Consider the following 23,219-nt stretch of genomic DNA (forward strand, 5'->3'; position numbering starts at 1 on the left):
AAGCAAAAGGAACCCTAGGTGCTCTTGCTCTGAGCAGCTTTCTCCAGATGTCTTTAAATCTTTACCTGACTTGTAGGACAACTCATCTGCCTTATTTTCCCCTCCCTTCTCACTTACGAAGGGAGCTGAATTAGAAACATGTTTGTGTATGAGGAAATGTGTCTAGTGTTGGTGAGAAATTCAGTTCTCATATTGGACTCTGGAGCGTTAAACTTTGAGTTTTGGACATAATCTCTTGCCTTCTAGGGCAGGTATCTTGAAAACACATTAGAACTACTTTAGAAATAGCTTCTGTGCAAATCTGCCACCTTGACAGGATCCTAAAAGATGGAAACTAAATTGATGTGGTATATTAAGTTTAGCATGACCTTGAACAACTGGTTTTGCAGTGTTGGCTGTTGTGGGTGTCACCCACAGTGATATTATAAAAGTGAGCTGCATCTCCACGGCTTCAGTCTTAGAGCACCAGCTGGTGAGCAATGCAAGGAGCAGACTGGTAACCAACTTACATCATCATCAACATGAAGATAACCGCAGTGCCAATGCTTCTGACCCTGGCTGTTTGTCTCATACAAGGTGAGCAATTTGCCTGTAATCCAAGCCCCTTGCCACATATTCCAAAGCTCTAGGCAGGGACTTCTCTCCCTCCCTCCCTCCTCAGTGTGTGTGTGTGTGTGTGTGTGTGTGTGTACATGCATGTGTATACAAAGCCCTGAACTATCTTGCCAGACTTAGAGTTTTGAAGAATTACATATGCAACTTTATAACTAGGGTATCTTTAAAAAGGACATGTAGTTTGAGATCATCTGAATTTTTATTCATCAGAAATTCTTCCATTAATTCAACATTAATTCTGAAAAGCTAATAGAGTCTTCTCCATATTCCCCTCACCAAACATATAAGTTCATAGTGATATGAATTATATATATATTATACATATTTAGAATATTAAATGTATGTAACAAAATTATATGAATTATGTATACAACAGATATTTAAAACTTAGATGTACTTAATATGTATACTTTATTACTCTACTTATAAATAAAGCATTAAAAAATAAAATTCAACCATCTGGTTTTAAACCAGTATGCTTTCTAGCAAATTTTATTTTTGTGTTTTCAAATCCTAAATGAATTGAAAATATTTCTTCTACATGGTAAGGGACTTCTATGGGTGGCGGGAGATAGGTTTTTGCTTTTGCTATCTGGATTTGAAGGGAACACAGATTACCTAGACTTAACTTGCTATGAAGTGTTTACATATTTTAAAAGGAAACTTCAGAGATGGAGAGTGAGGAGACTGTTACACACAAACGATACCCACTTTCCTAAAATGAGTGTCTTGGTACCAAAAAAAAGTCTGTCAATGAGAGAGCGTATTAGTCTGTGATTTTAATTAATCATAATATTCACCAGATCTCTAAATTTTGTGGCTGTGGAGACAGTATTATCAGAATCCAGAAAATTTACTTTTATGTATATAGGATATAAACTTTATGCTACATTATTCCTTAAAACTGTGATTGCTATATTGGATATGTGTGTTATAATTTTAAAAGAAGCCTACAATACTTTGTTCTGAAAGGATTTTTTAAGAAGTTAAATATTTTGAGGGGGTCAGAAAGTATATGAATATTATTTTTTGAAGAAATTGGCACTTTGTGAGTGAGAGATCTTTGTTATTGTATATACTGCTGGTGCAATGCCCTCACTTTATTTGCCACGGTGCATTTTAATGTGTTCAAATCAATTTGTGGTTTTAAAATATATTGTTGTTAAAATAAGCAAGATACTACACTCAGTGGATTGTTCGTTTTACTTATCAAATGTTGTACATTCCCTTAACTTTGGTTTCTGTATTTTTGTCCCAGATGCTGCCAGTGAAGACGTAAATCAGGTTAGTCCTGCTTTTTCTGTTCATTGAATTCATTCCAAGATCCCTGAAGAAAAATGTTCTGTGACCAACACCTTCATATTAATAATACAGACATATTATACTAATGGGCACTAATAGCTTTGTTAAAAACACAGAAACAGGTCTTTATGAATCAAGGCATAAATCACACACACACACACGTTGATGCATTAATGATAACAGAGGTTGGCAAGAGGTGGTCTATCACACTAAAGGAATGCTTTACAATTCCACAAACACACATTAGTGAATTACTCTTGTTCAGCTTAACAGCTGAAAAAGTCAAGACACACACAGAAAGCTGAAATAGGTTTTCTTGTGATCACTATGCAAAAAGGAGTTGTCTATATCTTGTATATATTCAGTGTATATAGTTCATTCAGTACACATATACTGAGCATCTTTTGTATGTCAGATCCTGTTTGAGGTGCCAGGAATATAAAAACAAGGAAGAATCCTCCCATCATGGAGCTTACATTGTAAGGGAAGAAAAAGACAAGTTAATAAGTAACTTAGCAAAATATACAGTACATTAAGTAATGATTAGAGCTAGAAGGATAGAAGATAGGAATTTCTCTGGATGGAAATGGTATCAGTTCTTCTCAATAGAGATAGTCAGTCAGGTAAGTTTCCTCTGAGAAGATAGCCTTAGAACAAGGATAGCATAAGATGCAGAAGAAGTGAATAATGAAGATACTTGCAACTCACGGCAGACTGAGCAGAAGCACCTGTGTTTAATTTCTATAGAAATTAAGTGTTTTTTTAAATATATTTGAAAGCCATATTGAGAGAGCCAATTATACACACACATACACACTCAAGTGCACAACTGTGCCATTATTTCAGATTTGAAATATTTCTGGTTATGTAGCTAATATTTACTATGTCTCTTAAAGATCATGAACATTAAAAGAATAAAACAGTACAAAGATTGTTTTCTATACCAAAACTCATAAACATGATTAAAATACTCTTGCTGTATTTTATTGTTAACTTTTTTTAAAAAGAGAAACTTCTTACAGGAATATTCTAGAGAATTCCATTATAGTCTCTTTTATTGAAGTTTGCTGATTAAAGAGGTTCAGAAACTCCCATTGCATAAGTAGAGTGGGATGATAGGGTAGGAAAAAAGACTGGATTTTTGAGAATCAAAGAGCATGCTTGTTTGGATATTTTATACTTAAAAAGAAGGGTATTGTGTAAATCTCACTGTTCATGAAGAAATACGTTTCTTTTTTCAGAGTCTCTTATAATGGGTGGTAGTTTCCAGTGCATACTTTAAATTTTGCACTGATATTTCTCATAGTGTTAAATTCTTATTTCACTGAAAAGCATTTTTAAAACAGAAATTTAGCCACCTCTTATGCTGACAAAAGCAAAAAGAATATGACAAGTGATTATTTATCTGGAAATAATTCAGATCATAGTCTGAATATTTTGTCAGAAATGAAAACTATTGATTTTCTCTTCCTTACAATGCTGAATTTTTTTTTTCCTTCCTTTTTTATTAGTTTCTGAGTTCGGTAGCTCGAGGTCTTTCTAGTACCATAAAAACATGTTGAATGTTACAAACATGAGCCAGAGCAGCACAGAAAAGCACCAGAGTGATCTACAAGGATCTTTATCAAATACTTACATTTGTCATCCCAGAAGCCACGTCAGCCTTGTTGGTGCTTTAACATAGAGCAGGGATGATGCCAACTCCTGGGGGTTTATTTTGATGCCTGGGGAGGAACAATGGAAGACAATGAAACAGATATCACAGCCAGTGAAAGAAAACAGAAAGAGCTTGGCCCTACAGGGCTCCAGTTCTTCTGAGATAAGTGGAGAAAACAGAGCAACAAACAAAATAAAAATGAGCCAAAGACTGGAAATTACATCATGAGTAAACAGTTGCAGAGAAGTCATCTCACCACCTCAGGACCCTTTATGGTCCAGACCTGTTCCTGTTTCAACCCTATCTATCATGGTCATTGGGAAGTTATTTCACTTTTCCCAGAGAAAAATGCAACTGTTTCTTTCAATTTTTATGGACTTTTCCTCTTGCCCAACAGAATACACTGGATAAACTCATAATTCAGAAAAATAGCACTGAGTTCCATCTTTACTGATTACAAACTGTGAACAAATTTCTAAACCTATTCTCTGGGACTCTGCTGTCCATTTGTGTAAAAAAAAAAAAAAACAGGAAGTGGGTTTTTCTCAGATTTAAGAATTTGTCTAATTGTGATATTGGAGAAATCCAATTCAGGAATTATTTTGGTTGATAGTGTTCTTTTTCAGTTGACTAATAGAACCTATTTAAAACTTCATTCTTCATGAATTTTTGTTTTTAGTATGTTCTTTAAGACCTGCCTCACAGAAATATATCTCTATTACAAAGACACCAGGCTCTTCTCTCATGCCATGACAGGATTTTTACCTGGACTTTATAGGTTCAGTTATATCCGGCCAGTTAAGCAGTAACTGGCAATATCAGCATAAAATACTACAGAATCGGAGACCAGACCTGGATCTCAAGAGACCTAGTTGTCAGTCTACTGCCATAAATTGCTGTTGTGCTACTCAGATAAAATCACTGGTTGGTGATGACAATCTTACAGATTTGTTTGTATGTTACCCTTAGCAAAATTTCCCAGGGCTGGCCTCTGAAATTATGTTTTCTTCTTCACCGTTAAGCATTCTTCATTCTGCAAGTGCTATTACCTGCCTCCCAAGTGTAGGGTGCTGGGTTAGGTATATCGTTATCCATTAGATGGTAAACACCATTTAGGCCAAGGATCCTTCTGCCTTATTTACTGCTATATCCATGACACTTAGAAGAGTATAGTATCCTCATAGTAAGTGTTTGTTGACTGACTGACTGATTACTATAAAGATATGGGAGGTTGAATAGAATTCTATAATCAATCCTTTGGAAGAGGTGCATTTGTCAGCATTGGGTCAAAGGCTTGATTTAATTACTTATTTATTCTGTTACAAGAATATTGAAGCCTTTTTTCAAAGTCAAAACAAAATATAGACCAGTGAATTTCCTAAACTAGTAGGTAGGTAATGTAATATTTTAAATCAGGGCTTTACTAGGTAGTGCAAACGTACCATTGATACTAAGCTCCTAGAAAAAACCTGAGTGTCATACAGCAGGCCTTCATTAAATATACTGAATTAACCTTCTCAGCAACCTTTACATATGCCTTTCAATGATAGTTATTATTGAACTATGATATTAGACATTTTTATATGTATGAGCTTAGCATATTCCAATAATAAGCATGGCAATAACAACAACTATACTAAGCAGGAAGAAGAGGTGAGGTAGAGAACCTAATTATTGAATATCTACAAAGTATCAGGCCCTCTTTGAGGGATTTACATGCTTACGATATTTAATCCACACAAAATTTATGAAGCATGTATACTTCTAAGTGGGCCTTTGAGAATATCATTTGCCATGACTATGGGACTTATAAATGAGAAACCTGTCATATAGGCTCAGGTTTTTTGACTCCAACTCCTTTGTTCTTTCCATTTTGCTAATGGTTTTAGATGAATGCTTTTAGGTGAATTTTCAATTTCCAACAGACAATCCAGATTCATTACTTTTATTTGTATTATCTGTATCAAGTTGAGTGAATGTCTTCCATACAAAGAGGGTAGTGGTTATGAAATAACACTGTTCTTAGAAGGTAAAACTTGCTGTGATGAGATTTCTGTAAACACTTTTTTCATATTTTCCTAAGGAAACATGCAGTGAATTTCGAGCATTGATGAAAAATGGAAAACTGTTCTGTTCCCAAGATAAAAAACTTTCTCAAAGTCCTGATGGAACAATGTTTGTCAACAAATGTGCTATGTGCAAAATGATATTGTGAGTAAAGTTTATCTTTCTTTCAAGTGTTTTGAATTACCACTATTCTGTGAATTCAATATATTATCTTTATTTTCTGTCACGTATAGTTTTCTGAATCTAAGTGGGTAAATAATAATGCTCAGCAGATGATACTTCTTGTCAAGTAAAGTTGGATAAATGTCACCCACCCAGAAAGATTTTAATAATCACTCATGGTGTTCCAAAATATCTCAGAGGGCTCCGTATCAATACTTTAGGTAGTACTCAATAGTCTTTTTTTTTTTTTTAATTTTTTTATTAGTTGGAGGCTAATTACTTCACAACATTTCAGTGGGTTTTGTCATACATTGATATGAATCAGCCATAGATTTACACTTATTCCCCATCCCGATCCCCCCTCCCATCTCCCTCTCCACCCGATTCCTCTGGGTCTTCCCAGTGCACCAGGCCGGAGCACTTGTCTCGTGCATCCCACCTGGGCTGGTGATCTGTTTCACCATAGATAGTATACATGCTGTTCTTTTGAAACATCCCACCCTCACCTTCTCCCACAGAGTTCAAAAGTCTGTTCTGTATTTCTGTGTCTCTTTTTCTGTTTTGCATATAGGGTTATCGTTACCATCTTTCTAAATTCCATATATATGTGTTAGTATGCTGTAATGTTCTTTATCTTTCTGGCTTACTTCACTCTGTATAAGGGGCTCCAGTTTCATCCATCTCATTAGGACTGGTTCAAATGAATTCTTTTTGACGGCTGAGTAAAATTCCATGGTGTATATGTACCACAGCTTCCTTATCCATTCATCTGCTGATGGGCATCTAGGTTGCTTCCATGTCCTGGCTATTATAAACAGTGCTGCGATGAACATTGGGGTGCACGTGTCTCTTTCAGATCTGGTTTCCTCAGTGTGTATGCCCAGAAGTGGTATTGCTGGGTCATATGGCAGTTCTATTTCCAGTTTTTTAAGGAATCTCCACACTGTTTTCCATAGTGGCTGTACTAGTTTGCATTCCCACCAACACTCAATAGTCTTTTGAGGATGTAGTTCCAAGTTGAGTTTTCTGACCCTGGGAGAAAAGGATTCTTGGGCCTGTTAAGACCTGACACTGCTGTACCCCTGAGAGTGATGTGGGAGCCAAGCAGGAGAAGCAGGATATACCCTGACTCTGGGAGCTGCCATAGGGCTTCAGACATCTAGGGTTATGCTGGCATGAAAGGACTCTAGAATCAACTGCGGCTTCCAACTGCCTGCAACTCAGAATTAATATCCTGGAAGTTTACTGACATCTTTGCAATGCTTCCTAACTTGATTTCCTTCTCTCCAGTGACACCCAAAAAAAGTTTGGGTTGGAAAAGGAAAATCCTCAAATCAAAGAAACTTAATTTACTTTTGAACAGGGAATTCATTCTCAGTTTCTAACCATCAAAACTTCAACGCTGGTACCAAGACAACACTAAGCTAACCCATTGAAGATAAGTATGTTATAAATGGTAATGTGTCAAGGGATTTTATCTGACATAGTTATTAATATCGGGATAACAAAGCTCTTATCCCATATGCTTCTAATGAAGACACTTTGGAAGATGAAGGAAGGCAGGGCAAAATTTAGGGAGGGGAGACTCCCAGGGCAAGCTGAAGAATCCTTAGTCTTTTGAAAGCCGAATGTAAACCAGTAGATATATTACTTACTAAAGAGTTTTCTACTTGTTAACATAGGATGTTTTGATAGGAGACTGAAACTATGAGTAGAATAAATTTATTGAAAAATAAAAATACAATGCCTTTAGATATGCAAGGCAGGTTATTTATCACTTTGAAGTCACTCAGTCAATTATTATATTACCTATGTAAATTATATTGAGATAAATTTGGTTTCTTAACCTGGAAAGAAGGAGACTGTATGAGGCATTAAGGTTTTCTTTAAATTGCTCAGTTTGTTCTGTGGGTCCTTAAGAGGCTGGAACCTAAGACCAAGACAGGTGGGTAGATTTGGGGTTGATGTGAATATAGTCTTTCAAAGAGAGCATTCTAAAAATAGTACAAATGGCTTTTGGAGCTGGTGACCACCTGGATGTTGGCAGTATTTAAGGTGGGTAGTGTGTTGTGCAGTTAACAATAGAGATTGTTGCCTTCAATAGGAATACATTTAAGATGGATGTATTTCAGTACTGAGGAGAAGTCTGTGGTACCTGTGGTCATTTCTGGACATACTTTCATTTCTGACAAGCTAGAATGGGCTGAGAATAGCCAAAATTCAGTTTACCACATATGATATTAGTCCTAAAAATTGGGCAAGCATTTCTGAGATATTCTATTCTTTCTTATCTTCCAGGGAAAAAGAAGCAAAATCCCAGAAAAGGTCCAGGCTTTTAACAAGAGCCTCCAGGGCTACTGCCCCAGGAAAGGTGAGACTATTTTGAGTCAACTTGTCATATTTGCTTTGGAGATCACATTCAACTCTATTCAGATCTGTTTATTTCCTAATTACTAGGTCATCACCTGTTGTGAAGCCAGCTACTTAGAAGGGAGGGAACAGGGCTTAGTCCAGGGGTGGACTAAATATCTGGTACAGCTTGTCCATAGGCCCAACCCATGACCAACTGTCTGAAAACATTCCGGGCACTAACAGATGCTAAGAGGTGGAGTAAACCAGTGTGATGACTGCCTTGCAGTCATTTCTTATTCCTACTATCCTGTCTTGGTTCCAGCAACGCCTTCATGGGACTATAGAACTAAGTTCAAGTCTCAGAATTTGGACAATTTATGTATCTCTGGGTCTCAGTTTATTCACTTTTGATATGGAACATGGATCAAATGAGAATCTAAATTTAAAAGGTCAGCTACAGTGTTTAACATGTGTTAGCAGCATGTGCCTCATTTCCTTTCTCTTTTTCTCTGAACGTATTTTCTAATACTTGGAGATTTCCTGTAATTCAAGTAGACTGGCTTGTTTATATCTATTTTGCAAATTGGGATTCAGGCTAATATTTGTTGGAGAAAACTGTTCTGTGGTAAAAAAATTTTTTTAAATTAAATAAAATGAAAAAAACTATACAGATGCAATCCAGTACACAACCACTTCCCTTTATACATAATTTTTTCATTATATAAAAATTTTTATTTGTATAAAAAAATAAAAATTCTAAGCCCTGATTGGGCAAAGTCTCTGACTGGCCTACAACATCTCACAATAAGGTACTGATGAAGCTGGGGCTATCACAAGGTGTTCTGACAACTAGTCATATTATTCCAGGTCTCCCATGTAGCTTCTTCTCCAATATCTTCTTTCTCTTCCTCCTCTTATGCCTCTGACACATAACTAAAATGATCAGTCAAGGAAGGCACACCCAAATTACCTTAATATCCCTGGTCTAACCAAGCTAACATCTTCCTTGTCAGTGTTACTCAGGACTGTCTGAGCACCTCAGCTTCCACAGTAGACCTAGTCAACCAAAGTCTTTGCCTGGGCTCAAACGGTCTCACTTTTAAAACAATAACACAGTCACCATGTAACTGATGAATAATTATAAATGCTGAGGAAAAGGGGGCTGCTTTTTTGCTCCCCAAATCTGTGAGGGTCAGAAAAGTTTACTTGTATTTTTCAAATCTGCCTTTCTTTGTCACATTTAGAGAGAGGCTTACAATGTAAAATCCATTCTACTTCTCCTCCCCCTCCTCTTTTTTCTTCATGAAAAGCCTATATATCAATGGTGTTTAAAAAAATACAAAATACAAGTAAGTGACAAAAATCCCCCAAATACACCACACACACACACACACACACACACACACACACACACACACATATCATTTTTAATCCTGTTTTAAAACATTACTAGTGATATGTTTTCATATATAGACATACATTTGCTGAACTTTAAAATAAAATTAAGAAAATCTAGAATATTGAGACATTATATTTCTCTGTTATCATTTTATGCCTGAATTATAATTTTGACCTCTCAATAAAGTTCTTATGGTTACATATTTTGCTACCTAGGAAATGATTTACCTATAAATTAAGGCAGTTAATATTTGGCTGTGTACCTTAAAGTAATTTCTGTCTAGATTTTTACATGTCTGTGAATAGACTAATGCAACTATACAATTTTATTGTTGTTATTTTCCTCCTTATTATAAAAGAAAACAATCTACTCTCTCTGCTTAGATTTCTACCATCAAAAATTAACCCTGACTCTTACTTTCAGAATAAGATGCTCTACCTGTTCAAGAAAGTTTCTCCTAGAGACATCCTCTCTCTTGCATCATCAATCTATTCTTCATTAGTGTATCTGTCATTCTTTAACCTTATAATTCTGATATCCATTCCATCAACAAGACTTGTTGGTTTTGCCTACAACCAATATTTCAATTTGACTCCTTTTCATGATTTCCATTCCTTCCACCCAAGTTTTCTGAACTTCCATAATTTCTAATCACTAATATCTTTGGTCTATGTAGAAACTTTTGTTTTTTAATTGATCAGTTCATTCATTCAGTATTTCTCATTGATTTAGGTTTCCAGCTTTCTAGTATATTAAGTAGGGTTACATGTATGTGTTTCTAAGTTCCTTTTTTGTTCATACTAGTTCATTTCTTTAATAACTAATAAGGCAATTCCCCTTTCTCACTTTTTCAAAGTTGACTTACCTATGCACAGGTAGTATATTTTCCACATAAATATTTGAAATAAAAAATTTACTAAGTTTATAAAAAAATTAAACTTGAGTTTGGGAACTCAAATGGTTCAGGTTACAGAGAATTTATAAATTAATTTGCATAAAATTGACTTTTTACAATAGTAACTTGGCCACGCCAAAGGCATAGTATATTATATCATTAATTCATGTAATTTTTGTATATCTTATGAGATCCATAAAATATTCTCCATAGGTATTTTTATGTTTTTGCTAAGACCTAGGAAATTGGCAATTTTACTGCTCATTTGAGTGGTATTTTTGTTGTTTATGGTATTTATACCTGATTATTGTTGGCATAGACAAATTCTATTGATTTCTATAAGTTGATTTTATATTAAAAACCTTTATGATACCTTGTTAATTATTATTTTTTACATGTTAATTCTCTTGTCTTTTTCTTGGAAGTTGATCACATCATCTGCAAATAATAGAAGTTCTACAACTTCCTTTTCAATTTTGTTACTTCTTTATTTCTTTTTCTTTCCTTATATCATTGGCAACAATCTAGAGTTCATACATTAGTTCAACAATAGCAATAATAATGAACTTCAAACTGCCATTTCTTGGCCTATCTTAAATGCCGTATATCTATAAAGTTTCTCCATTATATATAATGTTTACTATAGGTATTTTTTTCTGTAAACTTTAGTTAAAGTTTAGAAGTTCCTTTCTGTTTTTATTCTTCTGAATATGTTTTAATCATTATCACATGCCTTCTTGGCAACTATGGAAATAATTTTACAATTTTTCTCTTTCAATCAATTAATATAATATATTTCTGGATAACCACACTAATATCAAATCATTATTTTCTCAGAGTAAATCGTACTAATCACATTGCATTTTTAGTACACTATTGAATTTACATTGTTAATATTTAGAAAATTTTAAGCTATTTTTATAAGTGAAATGAGTCTGTACTTTTCCATTCTAATTATTCTCATGTGGTTGAGAATCAGTGTAAAATTACCCTGAGGGGTGGCACTTCAAACTATTGAATCAGGAGTTCAGCAAATTCCCTCCCCAAGGAACAACAATAATGCTACACAAAATTGAATAAAATAACCACGTTAGCACTCTAGAAATTGACCAGCAGCCTATGTTAATCTGATAATCAGTTATGTTTGAAAAACTGTTGAACTTTGGGTAAGAATGATGGGAGTCTATGGTCCTCTTGCTTAATGATAATCACATCTCATTCCCATGGCTTGGTTGATATGAAGGGTCTACCAAAGAAGAGAAGACTATGTGGATCAGTAACTGCATCGCCAATGTTGAAAGGGGTTTATTTAATTTGGAGTTATGGGCAACTGTCATATCCAGAGATATTTTTGGTTACTCCAGTAAGGAGAATGATCTTAGGGTTGTAGCAGTAAGCATATTTCTGGCTAAGTCTTCATAAAGGGGTAGCAGAGGCAAAAAGGGACTAAGCAATCCACAAAGTCCTGGGCAATCATGAAGCTATGTGCAAGCACTTAAAAGACACAAGAATATCCCCAAGAAAAGCAAATGCTGAGGAAGATATAAAAATAGCCTGAGTTTTTAATATTCTTCCATACATACATAAGTCCTTCTGTGGAGGATGAAAACTTTACTGGTTTTGAGAAGTTTGTGCATAAACTGTGTCCAATCACTGGCCTGCTGCTAAATTACACAGATCTAGGGAGAAGCAGCTCTGAGACCACATTAAAAAAGAATTAGTAGGAGACTTCTCTGGTGGTCCAGTGGCTGGGGATCTGTGCTCCCAGTGCCGGGGGCCCTGGTTCAATCCCTGGTCTGGGAGCTACATCCCACCTGCTGTGGCTGAGAGTCTGTATGCTGCGACCAAGAATCCTCATGCTGAAAGTAGGATCCGCGTACCACAACTAAAGATCCCTCATGCTGCAATGAAGATCGAAGATCCTGTGTGCTCCAGCTGGGGCTGGGCACAGCCAAATAAATAAATAAAAGCAAATGTTAAAAAATTAGGAAACTTGTAGATAGATTAATAAAGTTTAACAGAAGTAGTACAGAAGGAAAAAAATATTGACCAAAAATGTACAGAGTCACAGAATCCTTGAGACAAGTATATCAATACATGTGAAACAGGGATGTCAGAAATAAAAGAGGGAGACTGGATAGAAAAGCTATTTGAAGAAAAAATGGCTTAAATTGTATCAAATTACTGGGCTTCCCTGACAGCTCAGTTGATAAAGAATCTGCCTGCAATGCAGGAGACCCCATTTTAATTCCTGGGTAGGGTAGATCCCCTGGAAAAGGGATAGGCTACCCACTCCAGTATTCTTGGGTTTCCCTTGTGGCTCAGCTGGTGAAGAATCCACCTACAATGTGGGAGACCTGGGTTGGATCCCTGGGTTGGGAAGATCCCCTGGAGAAGGGAAAGGCTACCCACTCTAGTATTCTGGCCTGGAGAATTCCATGGACTGTGTAGTCCATGGGGTTGCAAAGAGTTGGACACGACTGAGTGACTTTCACTTTCATGTATCAAACTGGATGAAAAAATTAATCTTTATAGTCAAGGGTTTCAACAAATTCTAAATTGGATAAAGGAGATTTACAGCTAAGCTCAGGCTTCCCTGGTGGCTGAGTGGTAAATAATCTGCCTGCCTGTACAGGAGATTTGAGTTCCATCCCCGGGTTGGGAAGATCCCCTGGAGAAGGAAATGCAACTCAGTTCAGTGTTCTTGGCTGGAAAATTCCATGGACAGAGGAGCCTGGCAGGCTACAGTCCATGGGGTCACAAAAGACTCAGACATGACTTATGACTAAACAATACCTCCACCACCACCTAGGCTCCTCATGATGAAAATGCTGAGATCAAGAGAGAATTTTAAAAGCAGCAGAAGAAAAAACGATGCTTTATATATACAAGTTATAATTGATGATTGGCTTGTCATTTAAAATAATGAAGTTCAGAAGGCAATGGAATGAGATGCTCAAAGTGCTAAAAGAAAGAAAATGTTAACCAATATTCTATATCCACAAAAATTATCCTGTAAAACTAAGGCAAAATAAAGATATTCCCATATCAATGCAATCTGAGAGAATTTGTTGCCTACAGATCTTACAAGTAATAATATAGTTCTTTAGTTTAAAGAAATGACCACCAGATGATAACCTGGAATTATACAAAGAAATAAAAAGCTCTAGAAATGCTAAATATGGTATACCCTATAAATATATGTTGCTTATTTTCACCTAGCTTCTTTTGAAGATATTATATACAGCAATGATTATAATGCTGTTTTATTGGGTGTACAAATATTATATAACATATATGATAGTTATAGTACAGAAAGGGATAGAGAAAATAGAGCTACAATTAGGGCAAAGTTTCTATATTTTACTAAAATTAAGTATTAATTGGTAGTAAATTGTGATCAGTTAGGATGCTTATTATAATCACCAGAACAACCAATCAGAAGTGACATGTATATCTGCAATTAAAAATAAACAAAAGAAATGACATGTATAATAAATACATAAAATCAACACAAGAATAAAAGAGACACACTAGTAATATTTAACCCAAAATAAGGCAGTAGTAGAAAAAAGAAGTAAAAAGAACAAGAGTGCATTGAAAACAAATAGAAACATAGCATATATAGATACTATCCTATGACTGATTAAGTGAAATGGTTTTGACATCCCAATCAAAAGGCTGAAATTGCTATATGCTAAGAAAAAAAAGCAACTGTGCCTCTAGTACATACTCCTTGAATTCAAAGTTTTAGAAAAATGGATTTTAAAGCTATTTGAACTGGGGCATTTTGGGGAGAGAATATCTCAGACTAATATATCAGTTAATATTTATTCATCTGTTCAACTTTCCTCCTGCTTATTACCCCAGTATAGATATTTTATATGATTTTTATAGCCATGTCTCCATTTTGATATCCATACAGACACAGTATGCTTCAACGGTATTTCTCAATGGTGATACAATTATTTCTAATATTATTGTGCATGGGTGCTAAGTTGCTATCCTTAAACTGTTATCTTCTCTTTCATCAGTTGTACTAGAATCTATAACCTTAGATTTTTTTAAAAAGTATTGATTCACTTTTGGCTATGCTGGGTCTTCATTGCTGTGTGGACTTTTCTCTAGTTGCACTGAGCAGGGGCTTACCTTTAGTTGCAGCGTGTGGCTTCTCTTGTTGTGGAACACAGGCCCTAGGTGCTTTAGTAGTTTACTACTGCGCCACCAGAGAAGCCCAACATTAGCTTTTATATTAGTTTCCTCTATAGTTTCTGTTCTTTATGCCATTCATTCCTATTTATGTCTGCTCTGCTGCTCATTTTACAATGAATTGAGCAGTACTTTCGTCTTTAAATTTTCATTTTTTAAGTTTCATGACAAGGGTATTTGAAGGTGTCAGTGATCATCTACCTCAGATTTGCTCCTGAAGTGTTTTCATGTGTCATTCTTTGCCAATCATTTCTTAATTTTCCTCCCTCCCAAAGTTATTTATTAATACATTATTTGATTTTCAAATATGTGATAATTTTTCCATTTAAAATTAACCTTTAATGTTATTGAATTATGTTCAAAGCACATAGGCCATTTGACAGTGATCCTCTGGAATTTCATAAAACTTTGTGATAAATATTCTGCTTTTATAAATGTTTTATATGTTCTGAAAAAATTGTTTATTTTCTGTTTCTTGGATGTAGTTTTCTATTAAAATCTAATAACTTAAGCATCTTAATTTTTTCCTTTGATATGTCAGTTTCTGAGAAGTGTGTGTTAAAACCTCTAATATCAGTTATTTATTTATGTAATGATTACATTCTATTGCTTATTGTTTGACATATTTAGAGCCTACATTATTGAATATATGCTCATGATTATTATGCTTTCTTGTTATTTTCTTCCCTCATGTAGTGTCCTTCTTTGTTACCTATAATGCATTTTGGACTGAATTCTATATATTAAGTATTATTATTGTTGCTTCTGCCTGCTCTCTTCTTAGTTACTTTTCTTATCCTATTTGTGTATTTTTCAACTTTAATTTTTTTTAGTAATTTTTTTTTTCTGCTAAAGTGAGCTAGAAAATATTCAAGGCCAAGCTTCAGCCTCTGCCTCTCCTGGTGAGTGTCAGGAGACGACAAGGGCTAAGTGCCAGAGCTGAAGGTTCTAGAACCAGTGTTACTGACTAATTTGCTGCCTCTTGACCAGGTCAGGAATCCATCTGTAAGCTCTCAGAAATTGTCAGCATCAGGAAGAGGTGTTCTCTGTGGGCTGTGACCCACCAGCCCTTGGAGTTTGGAGGAGGAGGTGGAGGTGGAGTAGTAAATGCTTGCACCTGTTCTCACCACCTCCCAGCTGGGCTTTTCATCTGCCCGTCACCCTGCCAACACCTGTGACTTAGTAGCTGCTGTTGGTTCACTGGTGAAGGGGCAGAGGAGGGACAGCCCCAAGTAAATTGCTTGGATCCTTATCCCCTTGCTTCTGCAGATTCTCCAGAAATAATTTGTGAGAGAAAATCAACAGCTTTTCTTCATGCTCCTGCTTTTGCCTTATGCCCCAGCAACACTTTTCTCTCTGGTCCTTAAGCAGGAGAATCTCGTTCCTATCCCCAGTCCTTTGCAATTCTCCATGCCAGGAATGTTCTTCCCACGGATCTTTAGTGCCTGGCTCCTCCTCATTAATCTCATCTCACAGTAAATGTTACCTTTGCAGAAAGATCTGTCTCGACACTATATTTAAAATAGCCACCATCTGGATGCTATATTTCATAGCACTTATAATTTCAAGTTGTTGTGTTTACTGTCTATCTTGTCCCAATAGAATGTAAATCCCTTGGAGTATGTATTCTATTTTTTGCTACGCTAGGGTCATAGTCTAGTGGAATACCTAGAGCCTAGTAAATATATAATGGGTTTTGAGGAATAAATGAACAACCAAATGAATAACATAGCACATATGGCCATGGCTCATCCTGTTTTCTCTCTATTTTTAACTTTTTCCTAAACATAGGACATGAAGAGTGGGCTATGTTTTAAAGATTTTCTTTCCTAGTTTAAGTTCATTTTCCTTTTTAATTGTCTTCTAGGAGAGTTCCTCAGTATAATCTTCTGGTTCACAAATGTATTTTACATTTGTGTCTGTGATACTTTTATCTTTGGTATTGTGTGGCATACTAGGTCATAGGACCATATTCTAAGTTTTCAAATCTATAATTAAAACATTTTGTTATGACAATAATGACAACAATTTTTTTTTATAAATGTGATATCATATTCTTTGGTTTTAGATAGAGATTAAATACAAGTTAACTCTGTGTCTTCTTTAGCTAGCTTATGTCACAATAATGAGTTGCCAAATAATGTTTCACAACTGTTTCTTTCTTTCCCACCACAAGACTGTAATGTGGATCGGGTGTGAATTCCCATTTTTCGGATTAGGGAAGTAAGGTTCAAAGAGGTGGAGTGAGTGGGTGGCAAATCTGAGACCTGAATACTAGTCTTCAGTTGTTACCTAGTGTGGTTGTTTTCCTCACAAAACAGGTTTGTCACTTTGTATATGTCATATTATTAGAGCAGAGATTTTGGAATTTCTCTCATCATCCCTAAAAGGTGTTTAGCTTTGTTGGCTTATCAGCACAGAAATCATTTAAAATAACAGCAGCAACAATAATAATAAATGGCCAGGATATGTTTGGTACTGTTCTAAGAGCTGTATGTGTGTCAATACATTTAAATGCCTTTATAAGCCCGAGAATCTGGTAATATATGCATTTTACAAATGAGGACACTACAGCATAGAGTGGTTAAGTAACTGTCCCAAATCACACAACTAGTAAGTGGCAGATTTACAATTATGAACCCAGCAATCTGGCTCTTGATCATTACTCTAATCTATACTACTATAAAAACTTTATTGGAGCTTATAGTTTACAGAGAGCTTTCATATCCACTGTCTACTGGACCCTATGACTACTCTGCAGAGAAGGCAGGCAGGCTTTGACAAACAGTTTGCTAAATATCAGAGAGGTGACTTGGCCCACCTCACCCAGATAGCAGGTGTCTGAAATCTTACTGAAATAATTTCTTTTGAAATTAGACTATATCTCTGTTCTTGGACCATGTTTAATTATTCATGATTTTGTTAGCTCACTGAAACCTCCTTATTATATTTTCCTTCTCCACTGTATTATACTGTTGTGGGCTTAAAATATTAATCTAGTTATGTATCTGAGGAATATCTTCTCTCTTACATTTTGATGTTCCTTGATTATGTCTCTTGCAGTTGAATTGTGATGATTTCAAGCAAGGAGAAAGGGCTGGGGATTTTATCTGTACCCTTGGTGGTACAGCTGTCTGCGGCACAGATGGGAAAACATACAGTAACAGATGTGCGCTGTGTGCTATGAATGCGTGAGTATTCTTCGAAGGTTTTCTCCCTGAAGCATGTTCCCTGTATAATTATGACACAATTTTTGTACATCTTTAAGGTAACAATTCATTTTATGGGAGTTAGTCATCTATAAATTATTAGGATCACTTCTTTTACTATTCTTAAGAGAAAAAATATGTATGTAATACAACACTCTATATTTTACAAAGCACACTTGTGTGCAGTTAATCAGATGGTTAACACTTTCTGTGAAGTAGACATATATCTGATATATCTATATCTGTACACACATACACACACAAATATATATTTATATATATATATATACACGGGCTTCCCTCATAGCTCAGTTGGTAAAGAATCCGCAGGCAATGCAGGAGACCCTGGTTAGATTCCCGGTTGGGAAGATCTGCTGGAGAAGGGATAGGCTAACCACTCTAGTATTCTTGGACTTCCCTGGTGGCTCAGCTGATAAAGAATCTGCCTGCAATGCAGGAGACCTGGGTTCAATCTCTGGGTTGGGAAGATCCCCTGGAGAAGGGAAAGGCTACCCACTCCAGTATTCTGGCCTGGAGAATCCCATGGACTACCATGGGGTCACAAAGAGTCAGACACGACTGAGTGACTTGCACTTCACTTCTCTTCATACATATACACATCTCTCTATCTGTTTTCTTTCTACCTATCTATTTAGGTATATCTTTTCTTCATAGAGAGTTATTTAATCATCAAAAGATACTTATTTACTAAATCTCAGTAATTTATAACATTGGGGTAATGGGGCTTAATGCTTAACTCTGTCCCATCTACTCATTGTTCACCATGTATAGCTAAAGCATCTCTCTGCCCTACATTTTGTCCTTGTTCAATTCTTTCTTCACCCTTGGTGCTAGGTTTGGTTATCAGTCGTCTTCAGCCAACAAGATGGCATACCTGCTCTGCAGGTTCTGGCTTATGATCTCCGTCTTGAATTGGCTGCTCTTCAGTTTTAGCAAATACAACCACCAATGTTTGAGAAGACTAATTAGAAATGCTGATAAATATTCAGTCTTGAGGTCTACAAGCTTTGTCCCTCCTTATAACAAATATCTTTACCAAGCACAACTGAATTAAGTCACTCTGATCTCTCACATGACAGCATTTTCAGAAATACACACTAAAAGTATATCTTCAACTTTCACCAAGGGTCAACAAAAAGAAACAGAAAGCAAAAATAGGCACAGAAAGAACATACAAGTTGTTATTAGGAGTGCATTTGTAACACCATTATGACCACACTGTGTATTAGTTCTGACCTTGTTTTATGTGGGGAATCTTACCATGTTTTGTGTGGAGAGCTTATTTAAGCCTCTCATTTCTGGTATATAACTTTTTAATTATACAGTGAGAATCATCTTGCTCACTACATTTCCTTCTTAGTTCTGTCTGCTAGGAAACTCTGTAATGTCACTGGAATTCAATTTTTATATTTTCCTTCAGCTGATACCTTTTGGTGTAATTTTTTTCCTCAGTTTTAACTACTTAGTTTTTTTTTAATTTTATTTTTATTATATTTTTATTGGTATGTAGATGCTACAGATCTTTTTAGAGTAGAAAATGTATCTTATATTTGTGCTACTATGTTCTCAGGCATGCTTTTAATGCTTTGTTAGACAGAATAATATTAATTAGGGCCTTATATATTTTCCATGAAAAACAAAACATTATCATAACTCCAGTAAAGAATGGTAGAATAGTATGCTGGATACTATACACTTGAACTTGATTATTTAAAATAACATCATCATCAACAACAAAATTCCTTAGGTGGGATCTAATATCTAGTTACAAGATTTACTTCTTACCTATTCTTCTGATATGGATCCTCTCTGGAAACAGGAAAAAAAAAAAATCTGGAAATAGCATTTACAAGTCTGAATCTTACCTCCAAAATGCTCTCCAAATTTCTTTGACTGTAACTTATAGAAGTGGGATTTCATTAGAAAGAGTAAGTAAAGAATGCAATGTGACACCTATTTTCAAAAGCAAAGGAGGATCAAAATACAATGAAAAGAAACTGCATATGCTGAGAAGTTCCATGATATTAAACTGCTGTGTCTACTAACTTTGAATTTCAGTGAAACCAGAGCTCAAGTTGGCATAAAAAGTGAAGGAGAATGTGAGAACAGTAAGCCAGAACAGGTGAGGACAAATGTCAGATTGGGGGGAAACACTGGGGGACTGACTTTGAAAAGAAAGAAGATGCTCTCTCCTTCCTTCTTTGATGGAGGTGTTGGAAAGAAAGAATTCTTGCTGCACCTGAAATGGAATACTGCTCATTTAGATGAAAAGCAACTGATAGTTCCTGAAACTGGAGTGGATTACTTTGGTGGTTAGACCTTTCATCTCTATTTCTGCTTTTCTAAAAGAAAAGGAGGTAGGGAGGGAAAAAAAGAAAGCTACACGTGTTGTACAAAGGGATCTACTTCAGTTACTGAACCTGAGTAGAAACCCCTGTCACTGACAGTCAAGATCTCAAGCAGATTACTCAACCACGCTTTACCAGTGTTTCCATATCTACAATGAGAATTGGACCACATACCTTCTTTTTGATGCTAAAATTCTGTGAGCCTGTGATAACAGGGGAAGTGAGTGAGTGTCTCACACACATCACACTTGATTTTTGATAGTTGGATGATTTTCCCAAGTCAAAGTCTGGTGACTTTCCAATATGCAAGCACAGCACCTGAGGTTACCTCCACCGATACATTTAACACATTGTATTTTTTTTTTTCTTCAGATTCATTTAAACTATATTTTTGTTGTTTTTAAAATTGAAGTACAGTTGATGTACAATGTTGTATTAGTTTCTTCTGTAAACCAAAGTGATTCAGACACACATACACACACACACACACACACATTCTTTTTAATATTCTTTTCCATTATGGTTTATCATAGGATACTCAATACAGTTCTCTGCAGCACACTGTATTTTAAAAGTCTCTTTGTGTCACCCAGTGGATTGTGAACGAGTTCAGGGCAAGGACTGTGTTCTACCTTGGTTCTAGCACATCACAGGTTATCCACATTTCCTAACAAATGAATAAACAAGTAAATGAGCTCTATGGTTAACCATGTGAATTACACAGCACTTAATGACCTGCTTTTACACACTGGCACTGCTCCAGGTAGCTAGTCTGTCCTGGGCAGAGGGCCACTAGGCTCTATAAAATTTCTGAAGATAGTGTAGTAAGCATTACCATCAGGATGGTAAATGTCAAGTTCCTTTCTCTGTTCTTCAGGATATATGTAGTGATTTTCGGCCTTATGTGAGGGATGGAAGACTTGGATGCACAAGGGAAAATGACCCAGTTCTTGGTCCTGATGGAAGGACGCACGGCAACAAGTGTGCGATGTGTGCTGAGCTTTTGTAAGTATCCTCATCCCCTCGCAGGCTAGCAGGTGAGGCGGTTGAGGATGCACTTGGTTGCTGTTCTGAGAACCACCCCACGGAGCAAGAAAGTCCTTTTCCTGAAGCATGTTATCCTTGGTCTTTATAGGGTGAAATGGTCCCTGCTCCCACAGTGTCTTCTTCTCTTTTTAATTCATATTATCTGATAATGTTTCTTAAAAGGAGTGGATAAAGTGATTGTACTAGTTATCTAATTCAAGACTGTTAATTTGTTTAATTATAATGACAAGTGCATAGTGTTGTTTACGGCACAATATTTCAAAATTTAAAAGGTGCTCTCTTCTGGAATAATTTAAATAAGTCATTTGACATGCACTGCTTTATTCAGGCATGTGTAGATACTCGTACTGAAAATGGCAGTCGAAAATAATTATGTCGTGTGCATAAATGTATTAGTTGTATAAAAGGTGGGGTGGGCTTTATGAAAGGGAAGAACTCTTGGGTTAATCTTTCTCTCAGTGCCTGATGCTTCCCTGAGCACTGAGCCCCAGATCTGAATAAGATCCAGTTAGTCTTTAATATTCTGGCTATTAAACAAAGCGCAGGCTCCCTAATCTGTGTGTTCGAAAGCCTTAAGGTGCTCTGTTTACATCGTTGGATCTTTAAAATCAGGACAGAGAAAGACTCAACAGATTAAAGAACTTTGCCCCTGTCTCTGAAGATTACAGTATGCTATTGTGGAATTCAGGCCTTCCCTGGTAACTCAGCTGGTAAAGAATCCGCCTGCAATGCAGGAGACCCAGGTTCAATTCCTGGGCCAAGAAGATCCCCTGGGGAAGGGATGGGCTATCCACTCCAGTATTCTTGTGTATCCCTGTTGGCTCAGACTGTAAAGAATCTGCCTGCAATGCAGGAAACCTGGGTTCAATCCCTGGGTTGGGAAGAGCCCCTGGAGGAGGGCATGGCAAGCCACTCCAGTATTCTTGCCTGGAGAATCCCCATGGACAGAGGACCTGATGGGCTACAGTCCATGGGGTCGCAAAGAGTCGGACGTGACTGAGCGACTCAGCCCAGCACATTATGGATTTCAAGGGCATGTCCTCTCAGGTTTATAAGGCAGAGACTAACTGGTTTCCGGACAGGAAATCAACCTCATTTCCACTTTCTTATCTACAAGGCATGCACTTGTAGTGCTCAAACCTGCCCTAATTCTGTGATTTTGTGTTTATTTTCGTTTCCTACCTAAAAAAGAATTTGACTTCCTTGTCTCCTGGTTGGTTTCTTGCTCCATAGAACTAAGATAGTCATGCCTATTTCTAAGATGAGACTGCAACTATACAACAGATCTGAAAGGATTTCCAAGCTTTGTTCAATGTAACTTTTTAGTGACAAGGGTGCTTCTACATGAAGACAAACAAATACTTTACAAGGTATAAAAAGCTATACATAAGGGTGTGTTTGACAACATGTACTTCAGATGCTTAGTTTGGTTTCACCCTTGTCACGGTGTTTTAAAGCTCTTGGTTCTGCCTGTTAAAGCAAGTTTTCCTGACAATCTTATGTTTGTCAATCAATTAGTCACACCCATCCAGTGTTACAGAACAAAGCTTCTAACTGACTGTCAGTGAGTCAGTTTCACACCCACCCTTATCTCTGGCAATTCTCTGGCTCAAACACTCAAAACAGGGGAAAGCTTGTCTCATGTAAGTGGATGGGTTTAGCAAGCTAGAGCACAGAATATAGAACTGCTGAGCACAGAACTGGACACTGAAAAATCTGATACAGTCATAAATCAATCAACTATTTTCTTGACAGCTTAAAAGAAGCTGAAGAAAATGCCAAGCGAGAAAATGAAACTAGAATTCGACGTAGTGCTGAAAAGGTAAATTTCTCATCAACATAATTTAGTTCCTGTGGACATAAATATTAACAACTTATACTTGAACCTTTAAGGTAATTCAGTAATGTCACTGTCCATCGTTATATTGAGCTTTTT

At 36.3% G+C, this 23,219-nt stretch overlaps 1 protein-coding gene across 4 annotated transcripts in view; it reads left to right on the top strand.

The window, feature by feature from the left end:
* Positions 1 to 400: 400 nt before the first annotated feature.
* SPINK5 (serine peptidase inhibitor Kazal type 5) overlaps positions 401 to 23,219 on the top strand; it is an 84,268-nt gene continuing 61,449 nt past the window's right edge. For 2 of the 4 annotated variants that reach the window (XM_043913196.1, XM_043913197.1), the window contains exons 1-8: positions 402 to 576; positions 1,874 to 1,899; positions 5,658 to 5,785; positions 8,102 to 8,174; positions 17,722 to 17,849; positions 19,947 to 20,010; positions 21,114 to 21,241; positions 23,039 to 23,105. In XM_043913196.1, coding sequence (XP_043769131.1) covers positions 522 to 576; positions 1,874 to 1,899; positions 5,658 to 5,785; positions 8,102 to 8,174; positions 17,722 to 17,849; positions 19,947 to 20,010; positions 21,114 to 21,241; positions 23,039 to 23,105 — 669 coding nt within the window. In that variant the 5' untranslated portion in view covers positions 402 to 521. Of the gene's footprint in view, positions 577 to 1,873; positions 1,900 to 5,657; positions 5,786 to 8,101; positions 8,175 to 17,721; positions 17,850 to 19,946; positions 20,011 to 21,113; positions 21,242 to 23,038; positions 23,106 to 23,219 lie in introns of all 4 variants that reach the window. The other 2 variants (XM_043913199.1, XM_043913198.1) reach the window with 2 other exon arrangements.

This window comes from Cervus elaphus, chromosome 9 (genome assembly GCF_910594005.1).
Source record: "Cervus elaphus chromosome 9, mCerEla1.1, whole genome shotgun sequence".
NCBI lineage: Eukaryota > Metazoa > Chordata > Mammalia > Artiodactyla > Cervidae > Cervus > Cervus elaphus.